The sequence below is a fragment of the Hibiscus syriacus genome, unplaced genomic scaffold (assembly GCF_006381635.1).
Source record: "Hibiscus syriacus cultivar Baekdansim isolate YM2019G1 unplaced genomic scaffold, ASM638163v2 tig00110474_pilon, whole genome shotgun sequence".
NCBI classification, from domain to species: Eukaryota; Viridiplantae; Streptophyta; class Magnoliopsida; order Malvales; family Malvaceae; genus Hibiscus; species Hibiscus syriacus.
The window spans coordinates 1,460,587-1,482,175 of record NW_024062753.1 but is presented as its reverse complement, the minus strand read 5'-3'; the positions used below and the strand labels follow the sequence as shown (position 1 = coordinate 1,482,175).

The following is a 21,589-nucleotide window of genomic DNA, read 5'->3' as shown; positions in this document are numbered from 1 at the left end:
TATCGACATATTTTTCTTCCATTCTGGACATAAAGTACAGACACAATATTAAAAAGTGTAAAACTTTGTTGTGGATATCATCGAAAACAATGATATAGTCATGTGTTTCGATACATTTGCAAGCAGATGTAAAATACATTAGTATTGATATTTCAGCAATCCTCAAATGTATATGTACACATAGAAGCAAACATGGAATAATTAATGAAAATATACACACAATATAATCACACCAAAATATAAATACACTAGAATGTTCAAATAATGTACCGACAAACAAAATTAATCCGATGAAAAAGGGTTATTTCTAACGAAGTCTGGAACATTAGAGGCATTCAACAAATTTTCCAAATACTCTCGTATGTTTCCGCCTTTTTCTGAGGACATACATAAATAATTTCAATTATCAAACTAATGAGGTGCAATTTTACTAACAATAAACTAAATTCGCATAAGCATGAATAAATTTGTGTCATATCTAGAGCATTGTCGTTCGAATGGGAAGCATCGTCAAAGGTATGTGGACATATATAATTGTATTTCTATATAAACACATAACTTGTTAAAATAATCAATGTATGAACACCTGTTCAACTGGAAAAACATATTGCATAAATGCAACTTACCGGATTATAAATCATTTTTTCCGCTGAATCATCGACCAAAAGTGTATTTAGCTCGTTAAAATCTGGACACGCGTTCCAAACATCATTGAGATCTTTACAGTAGGTAACAAAATCGTATGTTTTGTATTTTTTTGATCCTGTTCACAAACAGTCGAACATAAATATGTAGGAATCATAGACAACGAAAAGTCAGCAAACTGTAATGACATTCATCTTACCCACACGAATAGAAAATACTCAGAAAATACATGTAATTTCTCAAGTACACGGCCGACGTTATGCATGAGATTGTAATCAAGTTTGAATGCTAACATTCAAATGTATATTAACGATTTTGACTACAGTAATTCAATTGTTCCAAAAATGTTCTAACCTCATCTTTGAAGACCAAAGGGCAACAACAAAATTGTCGACACAAAATTGCATAAATTCAAATAATCCTCTTCTGAGGACAACATCTACAACATAAAGAAAATGAGATTAAAGTTCTACGCTTATATGTTAAAATAATGGATACAAAAGAATAGAATTAAAACCTGCAGGCAGTCTTGGGATATAGGCAAGGACACCATTGAGATCAAAAATTAAAAGTTTTCTTGAAGGCGGCATTGTAGACACGATATACTTGTTTGGATCATCATCATCATCGTCATCAGCTTCATCGTCATCTTCATCGTCAGCTTCATCTTCATTGACCGCTTGGTTGTCCACATCTGTTAAAAGAAAATAAAATACAGTTCAGAACGTGTAAATGTTTAGAAACATAAATAATGAATTACCTAACTCGTTTGATGTCGTTGACGTAATTCGTTACGCAACATGGAGACTTCATGTTGCAATGATGAAATATCGGATCGCATTCCACTCACAAGGGAATCAATATGCTCCCGAAAATTAACCATGTATTCCATCACGGTCTTAATTGTGACATCCTCTGCAACTGGAGCTTCTTCCATCATTGCGTCTCCACTTGGTTGCTCTTCTTCATGGCCAACGGGGTCCATTTCCTACCTCTCTTGATCTAATCCGACCTCCTTAACACGCTTCTAACCGAGTTTTTCAACAAAATCATATCCCGCTTTTTTAATAAATACCATGTCAATCTTGCGGGTTAATCGAACAGGGGCGTCATGCGAAAAATCAACTTCATTCTTCTTCAACAGATGGGTGATGACACATCCATATGGTAGTGTAGTTGAAATTGTTGCTCCCTTTGTGACCATATATACAATTGTATTAAATATGAGTTTTTCAATGTTTGGAGCCGTTTTAGATTTATACTTTGCTATCCACCAATAATCGCTGTCTCGAAGCGTTGAATGTTTTCCCCCATTAGGCCGGATATACCATGTGAGCATTTTGTGAAACACTCTCGACTCTACATCGAGGTGAATTGGGCTATTTCTAGCAACCCGTTTAATTGTAGACCAATCTAAACCATTTTCATCTGAATCCCCTTTATTCGCTACACCTAAACCCTCCGCAATAGTTTCTGGAGATATATATATATCCTTCCCCATGACATGTGTATTAATTCCTATTATATTAGTCTTATTAGGCTCGTGCTGTAAGGAAGCATTGTTGTAGAAGACTCTAACTAGGTTGGGATAATATCTTGGTTCTACACCAAGGAATTCAAGCCAACCCCAAGATGTAAATGTGGATTTAAAACTAAATGCATATTTATCATCAAACAAGAAACCCAGGTCAATGACACGTTCGGGACGAATCTTCCTTACTTTAAAACTCGTCTGCCATCTTTGTTTCTCCATATCGGATCTAAAATTCAGAGTTTCGAAGGACCTGATTTCCTCAGAAGAATCGTTTGTTACAGAAGGAGGTTGTGGTTGAGAAGAACTGGTTGAGAAGAGCTTTGAGAAAGACCACGCTTTTGACGCTGACGTTTTGGAGCCATTTTGGTTAGATGCTATTACAATGGAACACAAACACATTCAGGAAAAAAACTCCAATATAGAAATCAATCAAACCCATAAAATATCGATAAATTTACCTAAATATCTGATCGTCACTTATGATAACGCTAGAAGAGAGAGGAAGAGTTATCTTCTGCCTGCTTGCCTTTATGTTTAGGGTTTTTCGATTTAGAGTACTATATATAGTGAACGGTGGAAAAACACTTGATATTTAAATTAGTATCGACAAAACATTAAACAGTGTCGATACATATTATATACCAATTCTCTCATAAAACCGGTATACTTGTACCGATTAGATTGAAAAATTACATATTACATTGTACTTTTGGTTTTCGATGTTTTTAGGATCAACATTTTCTATATATGGATCGACACTTTATGGTTGCACCATGTTTTCCATTCATTATGGACAAAAAATATCGACACAAACTAATAAAGTGTCGACACATTATTTAGACATATTCTCTCATAAAACCGGTATACTTATACCGGTTAGATTGAAAAATTACATATTACATTATACTTTTGGTTTTCGATATTTTTGGGATCGACACTTTTTATATATGGATCGACACTTTATGGTTGCACCCAGTTTTCCATTCATTCTGGACCAAAAGTATCGACACAAACTAAAAAACTGTCGACAAATTATTTAGACATATTCTCTCATAAAACCGGTATACTTGTACCGGTTAGATTGAAAAATTACATATTACATTATACTTTTGGTTTTCGATGTTTTTGGGATCGACACTTTTTATATATGGATCGACACTTTATGGTTGCACCATGTTTTACATTCATTCTGGACCAAAAATATCGACACAAACTAAAAAAGTGTCGACAAATTATTTAGACATGTTCTCTCATAAAACCGGTAAACTTGTACCGGTTAGATTGAAAAATTACATATTACATATTACATTATACTTTTGGTTTTCGATGCTTTTGGGATCGACACTTTTTATATATGGATCGACACTTTATGGTTGCACCCTGTTTTCCATTCATTCTGGACCAAAAATATCGACACAAACTAAAAAAGTATCGACACATTATTTAGACATATTCTCTTATAAAACCGGTATACTTGTACCGGTTAGATTGAAAAATTACATATTACATTATACTTTTGGTTTTCGATGTTTTTGGGATCGACACTTTTTTTTATATGGATCGACACTTTATGGTTACACCCTGTTTTCCATTCATTCTGGACCAAAAATATCGACACAAACTAAAAAAGTGTCGACACATTATTTAGACATATTCTCTCATAAAACCGGTATACTTGTACCGGTTAGATTGAAAAATTACATATTACATTATACTTTTGGTTTTCGAAGTTTTTGGGATCGACACTTTTTATATATGGTTCGACACTTTATGGTTGCACCATGTTGGCCATATTGTAAATTTGCCTTTTACTTTAAAGTATCAACATGACCCTTAATGTGTATAAGAAACATGTACAACAACATACCTCTAACTTTTCTCATCTCATTCATAATTATATTCACATACAAAATTATAAATCGTATACAAAATTATAAATCTTATACAAAATTAACCCTACATTTACATCATTGCATCCTTTTGTTATTCTTATGTATCATGGCAGCTTTTGTTATCTCCTGTCTTCGTTCATTTTGATTGTGGCTTACGAGATCGTTTAATATTCGCGATCGATCCCACTCTCCAACAACCTATATTCAAATTGTTAGAACGTTAAGTATTGTAAACTACAACATTCAATCTACGACTTTTAACAATTTTACCACAAACGAATTTTTCTTTCCACTTACAAAATCACCAGTTGCCCCTGTAGAACCGATCGATTCCATCCATATCATCACATACATGCCGCAATCATGTCTGTTACAAAATTTGAAAACCACACATGTCAATTATGATGAATACTGCATAAATTAAGCTTTCTATTTGTGATAACATCTCATACCCATTCAATTGCTTATTCTTCTTATGCTCCACAAATTTGAAATTTTTCAAGGGATACTTTCCTAGAGATCCACAGGATTCAACCTAAATACGTTTCTTATTATAAGAATCTAATATTTTAATCTGCATTAAAATAGAAGAAGTTATGATCCAAAAAAATTATGTATTATAATTTACATAATGTCCTTTCATACATACATACATACCAATCTCTTAGCATCCTTCACTCTCTGTTTAGCTGCTTCAGTTGTAAACATACTATCATATATTGTTGCAACACGATCTACCATATCCAACACCAACATATACCAATGTGAATTATGGTAGTTTATTGTGATCATGATCTGCAACAAATTTCACACCCAATTTGACAAAATTCAACATTCTATATCCGAAAACATCATTTGCAATTGGTATGGTGTCTTACCTTCTCACAGTCGGTGAATTTCACATAGTTATTCAGTATGGGACCCCAGAAGGTAGCAATACTCTCAACACTTTCTTTGTTGTTGGCATCCAACGCCTGTTGCTGCAATTACGCAACAAACATTATTAATTTACCGTCTATAACACTACTTATCTCCATTTATTAATTTAACTCACTGCTAAGTGGTATGGAAGGTAGCCAATCCTCCGGAGTGACTTCTGATAATCGTAGCATACTGTCCAGGCGAGCAAATCAATAACCTAACAAATTTAATTACACAATCAGAACATATTCAATAAGTTTTAACATTTTCTACTTTCTACTTACCACACCGCCAACCCATTCCATAGGCTTCAACGTTGCAACGTCGTATACACTAGCGAATTGATTTCCCATTGAGATTACAGAATATCTGTATGAATCATTAGGATTAATATATTGTCATGAAATATTTAAATATAACTCACAAAGCAATATATTTCACTTACTCCGATTCTAACTCACTATTCCATAAATAATCACAAATTGCAGCTTCGATGTCATCAATTCCGCTTGGAATATCCGCTTTTTCAACCTACAATTTTGCATACAAATTTTTGTCACAACAACATAATAAAATCAAATTAAGTTTTCTTTTATTCAACTTACCTTCTGCTTCTTCTTCTGGGGTGCAGGACATTCCGAATCCAAATCTGCTGCTATAACACTCTCCGGTGTATAAATGACATCGACTTCCTTCCTCCTCATTTCTTCCATCTCTTCTTCTTCCTCCTCCCTCTTTTCTTCTTCATATTTTTTCAGTTCATCGTATTTTTTTCTACATAGCTCTTCATCTCTTTTATTTCACCCTTCAATTGATCTCCTTCATCCAAGTATTTATCAACCACCCCCTTCACCCCCGTAAGTTCACTCCTCAATTCCACAACCTCCTTCACCACTCCCTCAAATTTTTCACCCGTCACCATCTTAATATCACCCCTTAACACCCCAACTTCTTTCACCACTTCACCCCTCAACACCTCTACTTCTTTCACCACTCCATCTATTTTTCCTTCCACTACCCCTTATGCCTCTCAAGTGTATCTTCGACTCTCTCAAGTTTCTTTTCGACTCTATCAAGTTTCTCTTCGACTCTTGATTGTCTTTGCATGATATCAAATTGGAGTTTTTTGATATCAGCCAATTCAGACATCAAAATGTCGAAGTTACTATGTTTTCCCTCACCGTCGTCCCACTCACCGTCATCCCCCAATACAACCATCCCTCCTTTCTTCTTCTCTGCCTCCACTGCCTCCTCTACATCCTTGCCAATAACCTTCAAAATTAAATTACAATATTAAGACATTGATTATATTCTTAATATTATTTAATTACATTTATTACCCTTTCTTGCTTCTTCGCTCTATCCAACTTCAACTTCACCATCACTCTAACCACCTCTTCCTTCCCCCATGCACGGATGCGTGCCACTCCGGTTCTTTCATAAGCCGGCACTGCCTCACAGCCCGACCAAAAATCGAACAGTGCAACCTGCATTTATAATAAAATTTATATTTTTATATAAAAACACAAAAAAGTTATTCAACTCATTTACCTCTAAGATTGCTATGCACCCTTTGAGGTATCTCTGGCTGCCCTTTTTAAAGGTGATTATTGATTCAATCAATCTCGAATGGATATATTCAGCCCAATTGAATTCACCCTTCAAGCCTTCATCACAAATGAGCTTCATATGTTCCTTGTTCGTTGACGTATTACCCGTTGTACAAAGAAAGATACCGACAAGGTATAATAGAACTCTGGCCTTCAGCTCATCCCCAACGTAAGATCCACTTTTTATTTCCTCTTCAATTTCAGCATATGTCACCTTATGCTTCAAACCATATTTGGAGGCAAGTGCTTTCCAGTCCTTACTCTTACAGACTTCTACAACACTTTTGCCTTCATTTTCTACCCCCAATACGGCTGCAGCACATGGGATCCCGAGAGGAAATGAAAAATCACCATACTTAGCAATACATTGTCTGACATCAAATTGCGCCATCAAGGATTGACACAATTCCCTCCGAATAGGTCTATCCCTTACTCCTACCAACGATCCAAAACCTATTTCTCCCAGCACATTCAACTGACCCTTCTCCTTAAGGTGTTTAATTAATAAATTCACCCTTTTAATGCTGCATCTTGTCGACACTTCCTACATTTTTTAACAATATATAATGTTATAGTTCTTATATATTTTGTATCAACGTATTTACAAGTTTAATGAATACCTTATTTTCATGTGCTTTCCTCCGTTCTTTGTATTCTTTACTATCATTCCTTGACTGTGTGATGTAAGGTTCCTTTTCAGCATCACTCATTGAATTCCATTTGGACCTCACATCTTTTGTCACCTAATATTAAACATAAACGTTTCTTAATCAATACATTAACACTAAATACTACTCAATGTCAATTTCATTTTACATACCGAACCGCTCTGTGTGCCATATTCCTTCATCATTTTGCATTCGGCCATACTGTCAACATTTAAAATTTGTAATCAATTTAAAGTTTATCGATACTTTAATCCAATTACCATTTCAACAATAATAACAAAAAGACATTGATACTTACTAGAAGTACATATATCCACCCTTTGGTTGCTTTCGAGTCTCGGCCTCAATTTCAAAGTCATCTGCTCCACCAACAATTTTCCAACCCATTGACTCCATTTTTCCTTCATATATCAGTTTACGCAAATCAAATTATTTTGTTACATACACTTTATTCAATATACAAATATAGATAACTACTCTTGTGGTAAAACGGTTTTCTTCAAAAGAATTTGAATGGCCACACCAAAATGTGTCGGCACATTTATACAACCTATAATATTATTTTCTACCTATAATATTTAATAAATGTATCGACATTTATATTTTTCCTTGAATATCACTTTCTACCTGCAATCGGTCCCAAATGCTTCTTTACTCCAAAACCCCAAACAACACATAAAAACCCTATCGCGATTACTGTAATAATAAAAAATTAGGGTTTCGACAACATACTTTTCGATTCGACTGCAACAACAAACAAACAAATTTCGCTTTAGAAACGCCTTCTGAAATGCAGCAACAATTACGCTTCGATTTCAAAAACTCGTCCGTTCTATCTATTTTCAAAGGATATTTAGCTTATATTTTCATCGGATATGTTATTTATATTTAATCGATACAAATACAAAAGTGTCGATACTTTTATGTCAGGTGTCGATACTTTCGAAAGGATAATTACCTATTTCTTTGAAAGTGTCGATAATTTATTACACGTACTTACGAAAGTATCGACACTTTCAATATATCAGGTATCATTTTACCGGTTTTATCATTTTGATACATGTTTTATCATATTTTTACCTGTTATATCGTTGTGGATCGATATATTTTTTAAAGTATCGACACATTATAGGCTAAAAACTGCTTCTCTTTTAAATTCACAAAGTGTCGATCCTTATATAAAATATCGACACTTTCAATATATCCGGTAACGTTTTACCGGTTTTATCATTTTTCTTACCGGTTTTATCATATTTTTACCTGGTATATCGTTTTGGATCGATACATTTTTTAAAAGTATCGACACTTTATAGGACTTAAAACTGCTTCTCTTTTAAATTCACGAAGTGTCGATCCTTATATTAAAGTACCGACACTTTAAATGTATCCGGTAGCGCTTTACCGATTTTATCATTTCAATACTGGTTTTGTCATAGTTTTACCTGTTATATCGTTTTGGATCGACACATTTTTAATTTGGATCGACACGAACCGACAAGTTAAGTTTACTGGTTGCATAATTTTTTAATATTTCTTCATGACTTAGACCTACTACATTATTATTAGACAACATTTCCGATAGCACTAAACCAAATTTATTAAATATTTTTAATATATCCGGTAACACCATATATTAACCCACCTTTCCTGAGACATTCCCTTTTTAAGTCTTCTATATATTGTCACAATGAGAGACGGCTTTTTTCCCAAGAAGAAATTTGGAGTAAATTATAAAAATTGAAAGAATAGAAATAAAATTGGGTAAGCTATATCAACGGTCATTAAACTATTGCTTATTTTCTATTTTGTTCACTAAACTAATCTTTGTTATAAAAGCATCACTTAGAATTATAACAAACTTAAAGTTGGTCTAACTAGCCTTCGTTTCTAAAGGTCCTTCGTTTAATAAAATATCCAAATCAAAATGATGTTATTTTAGTTCAACATCCACGTTGATAACCATCGTCCACATCATTATATTTTTATCGAGTTAACCATCCAATAATATAATTGAAACGTAAAATAAAATTCAATGCTAAATTAATATAGATTCATAAATCATATAAGGATAAAATCAATTAAGACACTAAAGTATAGTGGTATATAATATCAGAGCATAGAGTTTCCACTCAATCGAGATATCCTGAATAATCCGGCTGATACAAATTTCAAAATACTCAAAAGGGACAAAGGAACAAAAAGAGCTCTTGATTTTTGAAGAACTGCAACATGATTCTCAAAAGACAGTTGAATGAAACAAATATGTAGCGAACAATCTATTTTATGCTATTAAGTTCCATTCTAAGACGCGAGTGACAAAAGTTCGAACTAGGAAAGATTATATGACCCTGAAAAATCAAGGGTACAAGATATCCAGTGCGAATGACGCCATAAGCTTCCTGCTGAGGAAATGAACGCATCAGAATAATTTTCATTTTCCAGAGCTTACTCCAACAGATAACAAAACTCATGACCATCATTCTCACAATAGAACCATCTAAAGTTTTTTTTTAAAGTCTAATGAAAAGGTAATTTAGCTAGCAACAGCTGCTTGTTTCTTCCCTTTCTTGCTTCCACTGGCTGCCCCACCCCCTTTTACCATTCTAGAGAGAATATCAGCTTGCTTTGTGTTCCCTTCCTGGTTAAGGCTCTTGATTAAATCCTCAAGGCTACTCCAGTTAGTGATCCCTCCTTTCTCCATTGTTTTACACAGTATTGAATATGCATTGAGAGTCTTTCCAGCAGTTAAGAGAGCATCCAACACCTTCTCAGAACTTGAAACATCTATGTTACAGTCTCTCTCTAAACCAAAATCTAACAACTTGAGAGCAGCAATAGTCTTACCTTTCTCAGAAAGAATAGATAGAAGGCTATCTAAATTGGTTGCACACCCATTTTGCATCAGTAGCTCAATTCGTCCAAGGGCTTCTTCAACATGACCTCTCATGAGAAGAGCTTCCAGGATCTTAAACACCAAGTCCATATGCTCCTTCACTTCCTTCTCCACCATACTCCTCATAACTCTGCTTGCAGTTTGAATCCTTCCATCTTCAAACAAACTCTCCATCACCGACTTGAATATGCCAGACTCAGGAAGATGTCCATCCTCGATCATACTGTCCAGTGTTGCTTTAGCATCAGCAGGCTCACCTTTCCTCAAGTAGCTTTCAATGAGCAATTTGTAAGCATCGGCCTCTTTAGGCACCCCTCTCCTACCCATGATCTTTAAAACTTCAAAAGCAAGACTGGGATTTCCTTCTTTTGCATGCCCACGGATCAAATTATTAAATGCCGTAGGATCCAGAACACCCTTCTTCATCAATTGACGGAAAAAGACTTCTGCTTTTCCTGTCTGACCATGGTGGCAAAGATACTGAACCATTGGATTATATGCATTAGCTTCTATCTCCAAAGAATTTTCTGGCCTCAGCACAATTTCCTTTTCAACAAGCTTATCCAGCAACTTGATAGCCCAATCGAACTCATTGGCCTTGCAAAAGTTCTCGATCAAGACACCATAATGACCAGCCTCTGTAGGAATACTCAATCGAATCATTGCCTTTAGCACATCAGCAGCTGCATTCAAATCGCCGGATTTGCATTGACTATTTAACAGCTTGATGAAAATTGAATTATCCTTTGGTGCAACATACCTCTCCACCATCTCCTTCAAAATAGTTTGAGCCTCATTTGTCTTGCCCGCATCACACAGCCCTGGCAATATAGTTGAATATGTTGTTGCATTAGCCTTTATTCCAAAGGACTTCATCTCTTCAAACAATCTCAACCCGTCGTCAACTTGCTCCACTGCAACATACCCCTTCATCATGGTGGTGTAGGTGATTACTGTAGGGGCTAAGTTCTTTGCCTTCATCTCTACAAACAACTTCTCAGCTTCCTCCATTCTCTTGAACCGAGTATATCCATTAATCATTGTATTATAAGTCACAGCATCGGGTGAAATGCCCCTAGTCTTCATATCTTCATAAAACCGATTAACAGTCTCGAGTCTCAGCGACAAGAAGAATCCCCAAAGCATAATGTTATAGGTATGACGGGTAGGCTCTATCCTTTCACTCAACATCTTATTGAAATACCTTTTGGCCATCATATATCGACCACGTCGTAATATAACCTTAAAGAAAGCATCATAAGACCTGATAGTCCTGTCCACACCCAACTCCTCCATTTTCTGGAAAATTTTAACAGCTTCTTGAACTATACCAGCTTTCCCATAACTATCAATCAGAACAACAAAGAAATCTTCATTCCACTCAACGCCCTTTTTGGGCATGTCTAGAAGTATGCATCTGGCATGATTAAGCTTGGAAGCTCGACCTAAAATCTGAATGATCTTCATGTGGGCTTCACGGTCGTGGCGGATCATACCAGCCCGCTCAACCCACCGGAAGAATTGGAGAGCATGTTCGGAGTTCTTAGCACCATGGAGAACGTTATAAACTAATGAATGATCGAATTCAGGGACTAAAGCACGGATGGAGTTCTGTAAGCGGGTGGTCCAAGCTCGATTCTCCATCATTCTACAAATAATGTCCTCTATTTTTTCAGGGCTTCGAGTCTTACCTCGCGGGGTTCTGCGGGTGCTGGCTACTTGTTCTTGCTGTTGAGGTCGCGCATTGTTTAAATGTTGGGACTGATCTTGGGTTGTGGTGAAGAAATGCAAAGGGACGGAGAGTCTGGGATAAGCTCTAGGCTTTAGATTCACATGGTAACGCTTAGAAACAGAGAGGAAAGCCATTGAAATTGGTAAAGGCGAAGATCCAGGGCAGGAAGCAGGGAAAAGAGCAGAGAAATGTTGTAAGGGTTTAAGGGGCTGAGCTGAGCTTGTGGGATTTAGGTTGGGCTCATCTGTAGATCTCGCAGGGCCCAAACTGCATTGCCCAGAGACAACGGATAAATGCCCAATCCCCTTCTCTTTAACCCCGTTGGGTTTTTTCTCGTCAATCGAATGCCAGATAATTGCGGAACTATTTCTTCATCACAATGACACTCACTGGTTTGATATATTATGAAACTTATTCTCCAGATGATCATAATACCTTTTTTTTTCAAAATATAAATTAGCAGGGTCCTTTGTATTTGAATGAACAGTTTTGCTTTGTTTGATTTGCTATATGTTTTATCTCGGCAAACATGGCATGTTCATAATGAATTAGTGGAAACGTGGTACTTTTGGCACTGATTAATTTTCCAGGAAAATACGGAGGAAACTTCCTTTCCTAGTTGTCCCCATCCATGGAACTCCAACCAACTGCATTCCTCAATGGCCTTGGAGTTTTGAGGCTCAGAAGATTCAGGGAAATGCTATTGCTACAAATGCTAAGAAACAAAAAGTCGCCACTCAGCTGGGTAAGCTATCACCTTTCTGCTATGCCCACTTATATCTTTGGGATTGATTAGTAACTGAGATCACTTAAGCTTCTTACTATCTTGCTTTACTCTACACACAATACCAAAACAAGAGGAAAAGAAAGGAGATGTTGTAAAAGGAAGAAACAAGGCCGACCCACACTGAGAAATGAGGAAGTTTCCACTTGTACGGGATATATGGTACTAAAAATAAATTCAAATAAAATAAAAGAATCTTAGTCTACAAAATATAGGAATTAGTTAGATGACATTGAGAGGCAAGATCAACAACTTAAGCAAATACTATACAAATGCAACCCCAGCATCTAACTGGAAAAACAAAAAGAAAACGATGGATATCTGAAAATTTCATATTCTGTTCATATGGATTACATTAGTTTCATATCTATATAGGTATCAAATCAAAAAAGAAAAAGAAATGGGAAGGCTTCTTATCTCGTTGCTGAAGGAGGCAGCCGATGTAGCGGCAGCAGTGGGACACCAATCATTGTTTGGAAGCATAAAGATAGCAGTTTTGCCAGTAGCAAAAGTACTCACCTTGTGTTCCTTGGGCTTCCTAATGGCTTCCAAGTGTGTTAATATCTTTCCTGAAAATGGAAGAAAGCTTTTGAATGGGGTAATCTCTTTCTCATCCATTCCTTCTGTCAACAGATTGATTCGATTTGGCTAATATATACTTGTTACTAGCTTAACATTCCATCTCCTACGTTGCATGCAGTTAGTGTTTTCCCTTCTGCTCCCCTGTTTAATATTTTCTCAACTCAGGCAAGCTATTACTCTACAGAAAATGATTCAATGGTATTTGATATCATCCATCACTTTTCTTCTTTATAGCATCTCTCTTGTGTATCATCAAAAACCAATACTAATCGTGATGTTGCAATGCACTTACAGGTGGTTCATTCCAGTGAATGTTGTTCTGGGCGCAATCTCTGGCTCTATAATAGGTTATGTTATTGTCACCTTAATCAAACCTCCATACCCCTACTTCAAGTTCTCAGTCATAAAAATTGCAATTGGTAAGCCTCTTCATCATGTACAAAACACCAAAGATGATATCAGTCACACAATACAATATCTGTATGAAACGAAGTACGATGATTGCAGGAAACATCGGGAGCGTACCACTTGTTCTGATTTCAGCTTTATGTAGAGATACCTCCAATCCATTTGGCAACACTGAAACATGTAGCACTCAGGGAACTGCATACATTTCATTTGGACCGTGGGTATGTATGTCAGACTATATTGTGCTCTTCTCTAACTTAATTTGATGTGCTAATCTATACCTTTTTATGCTGATGAAAAATATTACCACCTATCCTTACAAAATATACTAACCAGTTAAACTTATAAATAATTTTAGGTTGGTGCAATCATTCTGTACACATATGTATTTCATATGTTAGCCCCTCCCCCGGAAGGTACCGTAGACCTTGAGGATGGGAATCTCCCCCTTAAGATCCCTTAGAAGGATGCCTCTCCTGAGAATGTTCCATTGCTGGAGCAAGAGGATTCGCCAACGGATTCAGACAATTCAAAGAAAGGAAAGGTGAGGATCATGTTTGCTTGACTTTGTTTGGTTTCGTGCTTTGCTTCCAATAAACCTTTCCTGACTATCTGTTGTTTTTGTGCAGATCCATTAGTAGTTCTCTAGTTTTTGTTTATGACAAGTTAAAGCTCAAGTCTTTCAACCCCCTATTGTTGCATCTGTAAGTTTCAGACTTTTTGTTGGGTTCTTTTTCATGAATTAGTAACTGGTTTGGCTTGTAGTGGCAACTGCAACTTCAAGTTTCTTTTCAAGTCGCTGTCAAATCTCAAATTTTTTATTTGGTAATGTAATATGGGTTATAATTACTGCACATTCACACTAATATAATCTGAATACCCTTAGGCCTTAAGTCATAAAGAGAAATTGTAGATCCATGCATCCATGAACTCATTTTGCAGTCCTTTATTTGAAGGGATGATTCAAAAGCCAAAAGAGCATTCAATCAATCTTGATACAAAATTCCTTCATCCGCATGGATTTATTTTTTTAGGGGACATATGGTGTTTTAAGTTGCAGTGTTTCTTCCACATCCATTTTGGTGAACAAAGTAACATATTTCTCTCCTACACTTTTTTTTTGGCAATTATATGCATGCTGCAGATAATAGCCATGGTTATAGGCACAGTACCGGTTCTAAAGAAATTAATATTTACAAGAGATGCTCCACTTTATTTCTTCACTGACAGCTGCATTATTCTTGGGTTAGTCTCATGACAATAAGTTACTTTTTTATTCTTTGGTTGAAGTTAATAGGAGTATATTGGTTATTTTCTATAAATGCTGGTGTCTTGGTATTTAGTTTTATGATGAGTTAATGTGTTTGATGTAAACAGGAAGGCCATGATCCCATGCATCTTGTTGGCATTGGGAGGCAACCTTGTTGATGGTAAGTTAAACATCTTGGTCATCATGTTCGATAAGGATTTTACTTACAATACCATAACATGTTGGATGATTTGCAGGACCAGGGCCAGGAAGTTCAAGAATTGACACTTGTGGCTATTATAATTGGGCGCTTAATCTTGGTGCCTTCTGCAGGACTGGGCATTGAAACGATGGCTAATAAGCTTGGTTTCCTTCCTGATGGTGATAAAATGTTCCGATTTGTCCTACTCCTTCAGCATTCAATGCCAACATCTGTCCTTTTTAGTAAAACATCATTTCTCTGTCTAAATATGTGCAGTGCATATAAAAAATGAACATCCTCGTGTTACAAAACTATATAAGGATTCAGGACAGGTGAATAAGAAGCATGATATGATATATCTGATTCCTATGGATTGCTTCCGTTTAGGCTAGATGGATTATTTTATTTCTAGCGTAGTCCGATTTGTTTTTGGAATTGTGTTTCAGGGTGCTGTTGCTAATTTAAGAGGTTACGGAAAGGAGGCAGCAGCTGCGCTATTCTGGGTTCATATATTTGCAGTTTTTACTATGGCAGGATGGATTATTTTGTATCTCAACTTACTCTTCTAAAACCAGCAGTCAGGAGATTAGATGTAATCGTGTGACAGGCCAATGCAGCTTATGTCTTTTTGTGAGCCCAGCAACCATGAATACTGTTGGCTCAATGATTCGCACTATTTTATTTTATCTAAATGATATCATTTGTCCTCCTCAGCAGCATCTAAATGAGGATGTATAGGTGTGAATTTAGTTTAGTTCGTTATGAAAGTTACAAAATTTAAAACTATTTAGTAATCAATTCCAAGGCCTCCGCATTCAGAGGGTATAAATCTAAATCTGGGAATGAAATCTTGTTTATTCAATTTCAAATTCCAATTAAATTTTCAGCACATAAATTAAGATAAAACAACACAAAATCTTGAAAATGGGGCTTTGCTGCTTCTCCTGCAACTTTTGGGGAGAAAGGTAATTGTGTTTCTGTTTCTCCTTTCTTTTACCATGATTAGAAAAGATGAAAGGGTAAATCACTTCCCTTACAAGTGCAGAAATTGGTTGGTTATTGTTTTTATCATGTAACCAAATCCTTAAGAGCAAGCATCTCCTGCACCATCAAAATTCAATCACCCCCCCCCCCCCAAATAACAATCAATATAATATTAACGATGAAAAACAGCTCAGACATTTCAGCATTCATCAAGTAGTCATCCATTCATTAAATCCAACTCAGTTTCCAGTTACTAATAATCAATCAAAGTACAATGAACGGGAAAAAAAAAATTGCGTAAGCACAAGCACACTTGAGGTAGGAAACTACAATCATATCTAGGCTATCAAAGCCAGAAATTGAGATTAAAAAGATACACAACAAACCAAAATATTAATAAAACTACCATACTAATGCAGAAATGCAATGGCAAGGGTGGCACTCACAACAATTCACAGGTGAAGTTAGAATAAGAAGACTTAATTTGAATCGTGGGGGAAGGGTAATTACCCACCAGATTAGTGAAGCTTCTCAAAAGAGAGACCACCATCTCCTGCCTATGCTGCCCCTTTGGTTTAGTCATGATGTATTCGAAACCTGAATTTGATGCTGGCCCCATGAAGGTAGATTGCAATCACCTACCGTTCCTCTTCTTCTAATTAGTGGCTTGCCTAACCATAAGACGAGAACAACACCAATAATACCAGCAATGGGAGCAGCAGCGCGAAATAGCCAGTCTCTACCACCCTCCCAAGCAGAGCAACTGATGGTAGGATCCACATGGGGCACATCATGTAATTCACATGGACCAAGTTCGCAAGCTTCATCTGCTTCAGCTTCATCAGAATCCTCAGATGAACTATCTTCACTAGCATTTTGCCACTGGATTTCATGCATCTCCATCCTATTATTCATGTGTTGCTTCCCCTCTTCATAATCTTTGTCATCGGTAGGAAGCTCATAGCGGCAAAGGGGGCATGAATTTCGTGCACTCAACCATGGCAAGATACAAGTAGGGTGATAGACGTGAAGGCAAGGAAGCTGATTTACTTCAATCCCAACAGGTAAAACATCCTTGCAGATTGCACAGGCCAAACCATCAGAGTTCTCACGTTCATCACTGACAGCAACACGAGGCAGATTATTCACAAAAGATGAAGATGCAGGAGGTGCTCCTCTTCTAGAGCCATCAGTCTCAGTCAGATTGTCAAGCAGTTGGTAAAAGCCAGCTCTGGAGCCACGTAAATTAAAAACAGGGAGAGGGGTTTCATTTGGATTTGAAGTAAACAAATTTAGAAGTCCAGTTCTGGACATAGTATGTCCAACCACATATTCCTCAGCATCTGCTTCTTCCCACTCACCATCTTCATCTCCTTCATCTTCTTCATGTTCATCCCAAATCCATTGGTTCAGACCAGCACGCATTGGATCAATATCAGTGTCACTATCACTGTTAGTATTACTCCTCTCAGCTTGAACAAATATTTCTGTATCCAGGAAACTGTGTCCATCCATAGAAGCATCCGAGTCCCCTCCATAAGTACTGAAAGATATTGCATCACTCTCACCCCGAAAAACCCTGTACCGACCGAAACTAACATTTGATTCACTCTCACCATAAAAGGAATCCAGGTTATCAAAACCATCACTTTCAGAATCGGAGATAACACGCCCCCATCTTCTAGAACCACTAGGGGTTGTGCGTGAACTACTACGTCGAAAAGACCTTGCACTGGAACCACCATCCATAATTTGATCCTCGGATCCAGAGACAGTGGATTGGTTATGCCTCAACGAGTTAATCATTTGCGAGAACTGTTGTGAGAAAAGATTTTCAATTGATTCAGAACTGCTTTGCCGATTCCTTCTTCTTCGAGCTTGTCGTATTCTATTAGAGTCTTGAGGAGGTGTACCAAGATCCTCAAGCAACAAAAATTTGCAATCTCCACAGAGACCAACTGTTTCGAGATCGAATGTTGCCTCATATTCAGGTGCAAGACTTCTTCGGCATAGAGTACACAAAGCTGGCAGGCCAGAGTGATCTCCAACCAATCCACCACCCTCCATGTGGCCAGGAGCAGGAGGCAAAGGAACATCTTGAAAATTTCTTTCTGAGCCTTCTTCCATCCGTCAAAGAAAAATGGATCAAGCAAAAGGAAACTGAAAAGAATAGAAAAGTGTTACCAAAAGGACAGGCAAATGTCATCGGAACCACCAGCAAAAGAATATAATAAATCTCTCTATATGCAATTAGTAACAGATATATTAAGAAATAGGGCTCAAAAAGGTAGGAAAATTAAAAGGGACAGAAAAACCCTGATAATAAAATATAAAATCAGGAAAAAAAATATCTGAAGCAGGAAGCTTAGTGGGAGGAACTGGAAAGGATTAAAAGGGGGTGAATTGTAGGCAAGCGAAGGATCACGAAGACGCATTCAAAGCATCATTCTTTGACACAGGATGGTGCATTGGGACGAATACTCTTTTTGGGTATATACAGTGAAAATGTGAAATTCTAATAATTACAAGCAAAATACAATAAAAAAGTTGCTAACAATTAAGTGATTAATTAATATTCAGAAAGCTTAGTAAATCTCTAAAATTGAACAATTGAAAATGCAGAAATCAAAGATGCATACATAAAACAGATAGAAAATTACCGGATGAGTGGGTTGAAAGCCGAGATCTCCAGAAAGGGAAAAATACCAAACGAAACAACAAAGAAATCGGGAGAAAGGGAACTAGGAAAAGCAAAAGCAGAAGCTATTTGGAGTCGGTGATTATTTGGTACTGCACAAAGAACCAATGTGGGAAGAAGATGAAGAAGAAGAGAGTCTAATCAAGTAGGCATTCCTTTTAGATGAGTTCGTCCCGCATCCAATTCTCAACGGCAGCGGTCAACCGTCAACGCCCACCCCGCATTGCACCGCGCCTACCCGTTCTATTTATTTTTCCTTTCAGGCGATTATTAAATACGTCAGTTTCACTGATGTTTTGTCAATTAAATTGCTTTACATTTTATGTATTAATTAAAATTTCAAAATAAAAATTGTCCTTTTAAAGTAGTAACTAATTTCCAAATATATATTTATTAAAATTAAATTTAATCAAATATATATTTAAAATTGAAAAATATTATAATAAAAAGATTATTCAATATTTTAGACCATACAAATATATTCCAATAAGTATGTAATTCTATTTTTAATTGTTATTTTAAATTTTAACTAGAACAATAAGTGAATTTTAATAGGAAAGCAAAAGTTACAGTTATAATCAATTATTATTTTTACCAAGTATATTAATATATGTTTATATATAAAGTAAATAAATGTGTATTCGAATTTTAAAAATTTCAATCAAGTTAAAATTCTATAGGATGATTTACTTTTGTTATTTGAATATAAAATAACTGAAATTGTAATAAGATTCTGTATATTTGTGGGATTGAGATAAGAGCTTAAACACTGGGAGGGAAGAAGGAAGGTGAGTTTGAGATTATGATTTCTTTGTTTACATCAACAAAAGTTGATGTAGAGTCATTAGAACAAAAGTAGAAGAGACATAATAGTAAGCTGTAATGTAAATGTGTGTCGTGTTCCAGGGTTTGTTTTGAATATTTTGAACTGGAAACTCAAGTAGTATTACCACCAAAAGGTCAGGGGACAATGGAAGCAAAGGCCTTGGGGGGTTTGACTTTAAATGCTTTTTCCTTGTCTGGAAGATTCACCGTATCTCTCACATAAACAGTCACAGCTGTATGTATGCATGTACCTCTTAATATATTACTAATGTGATTGATCATCACAAATCCCCATTTGTTATATATTCATTACCCTTACAATTGTCTGTCTCTGTGTTTGGAATGGCCAGCTCAAGGTGGGTTTATGTTTCTCATGGCAGAGATGCAATGTGTGTGCAGCCTCAGCTAATTTTATTTGATTTATGGTGTACTGTGCAGTAGAAAAGGAAGAATTTCCAAGTGGAAGGACGAGCAGAGGAGGAGGAGCCCGCGTTTATCTGTTGTATTGGATGCTTGTAACGCACAGCAATCCAGGTCCCTGGATACTATTGCCACACAGGCAATGGCTTTACAACAGAAGATCACCCAGGCTAAGGCCAGTGTCAGGAAAACAACAAAACCAAGACCACTTCAACATGTGGCTGCACCCTTTTCGTACCAGGTGCAGTCACCGGTGTCCTTTTAATACTCATGCTATGAAATTTAAGGATTCATTCTTCAACTCAAACAAGAAAATTTATGGTTTTACTTATAAGTAGTCTTGTGAGGGGAACTGGGGTTGGGAAAAGGTAGTCTGACATCAAATAGTAAAGGTTCCTGCGGGGTTAAAACGACACACAAATACTCCGAGAAAACAATACATTTCTTGTTGTTGGGAGTTTCGACCTACATTTATCAGGAAGATCCCTCAACTTTAGTCACACATAGCATAGCACTTGTTTTAATTAGACTTCGTTTCTTGATTTACACAGATACTTGGTTCTATTTTGTACCCGAAATCCTGAAGCAAAATAGCTAAAATGTGTGAGTTGATTTATGGTGCTTGTAAATTTATCTTAAACCCTGCTCATTAGAGATTAATTCAGATGATAATTTGGGATAGCATTGCATATGATCAAATCATCATTGTCATGAGGATTTTGGCTTGATTATGGCATTTTAGCTCATCATGTATCAATTCAAGTCAAAGGTCTTTATGCATTGTGTCAAACCCCAGGCAAACGACGTGCAGTGCAGCAACCAACAAGGCCATGAAGATGATCCAATTAGTAGTGGTAAGCCTTGAGGTTTTCTTGCAACTTAATTCTTCGCTGTCTCAAGTAACATAATTAATTGTTTTTTGTCAGACCATCCCACTCCCCGGGTTGGAAATAGTCCAAAATTACATGATGATAAAGCAGTCTACCCTGGTATTGAAATTTTCAAGCCTTCCATCATTTTCAAAATTTAATTACTCTAATACGAGATCAATACCATATACAGAATGGATGCCAGAGAAACGTATACTAGAGCATATTCTCGACATTTTACAGAGGTATAAGTTGTATACAGTTGATGAGTCGCTATCAAAAAAGTAGTAGATTTGCACTGAAAGAGATTTGCTAAGTTTAGAATAATCTTTGCATGAATAATATATTGATATTTGGACCTTATCTTTCTTATGTTAGGAGAGACACCTATGAAATATTTGCTGAACCTGTTGACCCTGATGAGGTATGTAATTAGTAGTCTGTCCCTCTTTTCATATACTGTGCTGATGGATGTTGCAACCATGACAAGGTTGAGGATTACTATGAAATCATTAAAGATCCTATGGACTTTGGGACGATGAGAGCTAAACTTCATGAAGGAATGTATACAAGTCTTCAACAATTTGAGGCAAGTAGATCCGTTGAACGTCATTTGGTCACAATCATGTGAACCCTAGCTTGAATTTCTTGGTTTAGATTCAGATGGCGTGAC

At 36.4% G+C, this 21,589-nt stretch overlaps 2 protein-coding genes and 1 pseudogene across 3 annotated transcripts; 1 reads left to right on the top strand and 2 right to left on the bottom strand.

Moving 5' to 3' along the window:
• Window positions 1-9,786: 9,786 nt before the first annotated feature.
• On the bottom strand, window positions 9,787-12,119 carry LOC120128079 (pentatricopeptide repeat-containing protein At2g37230-like). Its single transcript, XM_039145862.1, has one exon. It carries the CDS (start codon window positions 12,027-12,029, stop codon window positions 9,804-9,806), a length of 2,226 nt encoding a protein of 741 aa, XP_039001793.1. The 5' UTR covers window positions 12,030-12,119; the 3' UTR covers window positions 9,787-9,803.
• Window positions 12,120-13,079: 960 nt separating this feature from the next.
• On the top strand, window positions 13,080-15,412 carry LOC120128136 (annotated as a pseudogene).
• Window positions 15,413-16,429: 1,017 nt separating this feature from the next.
• LOC120128080 lies at window positions 16,430-18,993 on the bottom strand. 2 transcript variants are annotated; one of them, XM_039145863.1, is made up of 2 exons: window positions 18,744-18,993; window positions 16,430-18,264 (listed from the first exon to the last, which is right to left on the bottom strand). In XM_039145863.1, exon 2 carries the CDS (start codon window positions 18,229-18,231, stop codon window positions 16,684-16,686), a length of 1,548 nt encoding a protein of 515 aa, XP_039001794.1. In that variant the 5' UTR covers window positions 18,232-18,264; window positions 18,744-18,993; the 3' UTR covers window positions 16,430-16,683. The 2 variants fall into 2 exon arrangements, with proteins under 2 accessions (XP_039001794.1, XP_039001796.1); XM_039145865.1 differs by having other exon boundaries at window positions 18,765-18,993.
• Window positions 18,994-21,589: the final 2,596 nt, after the last annotated feature.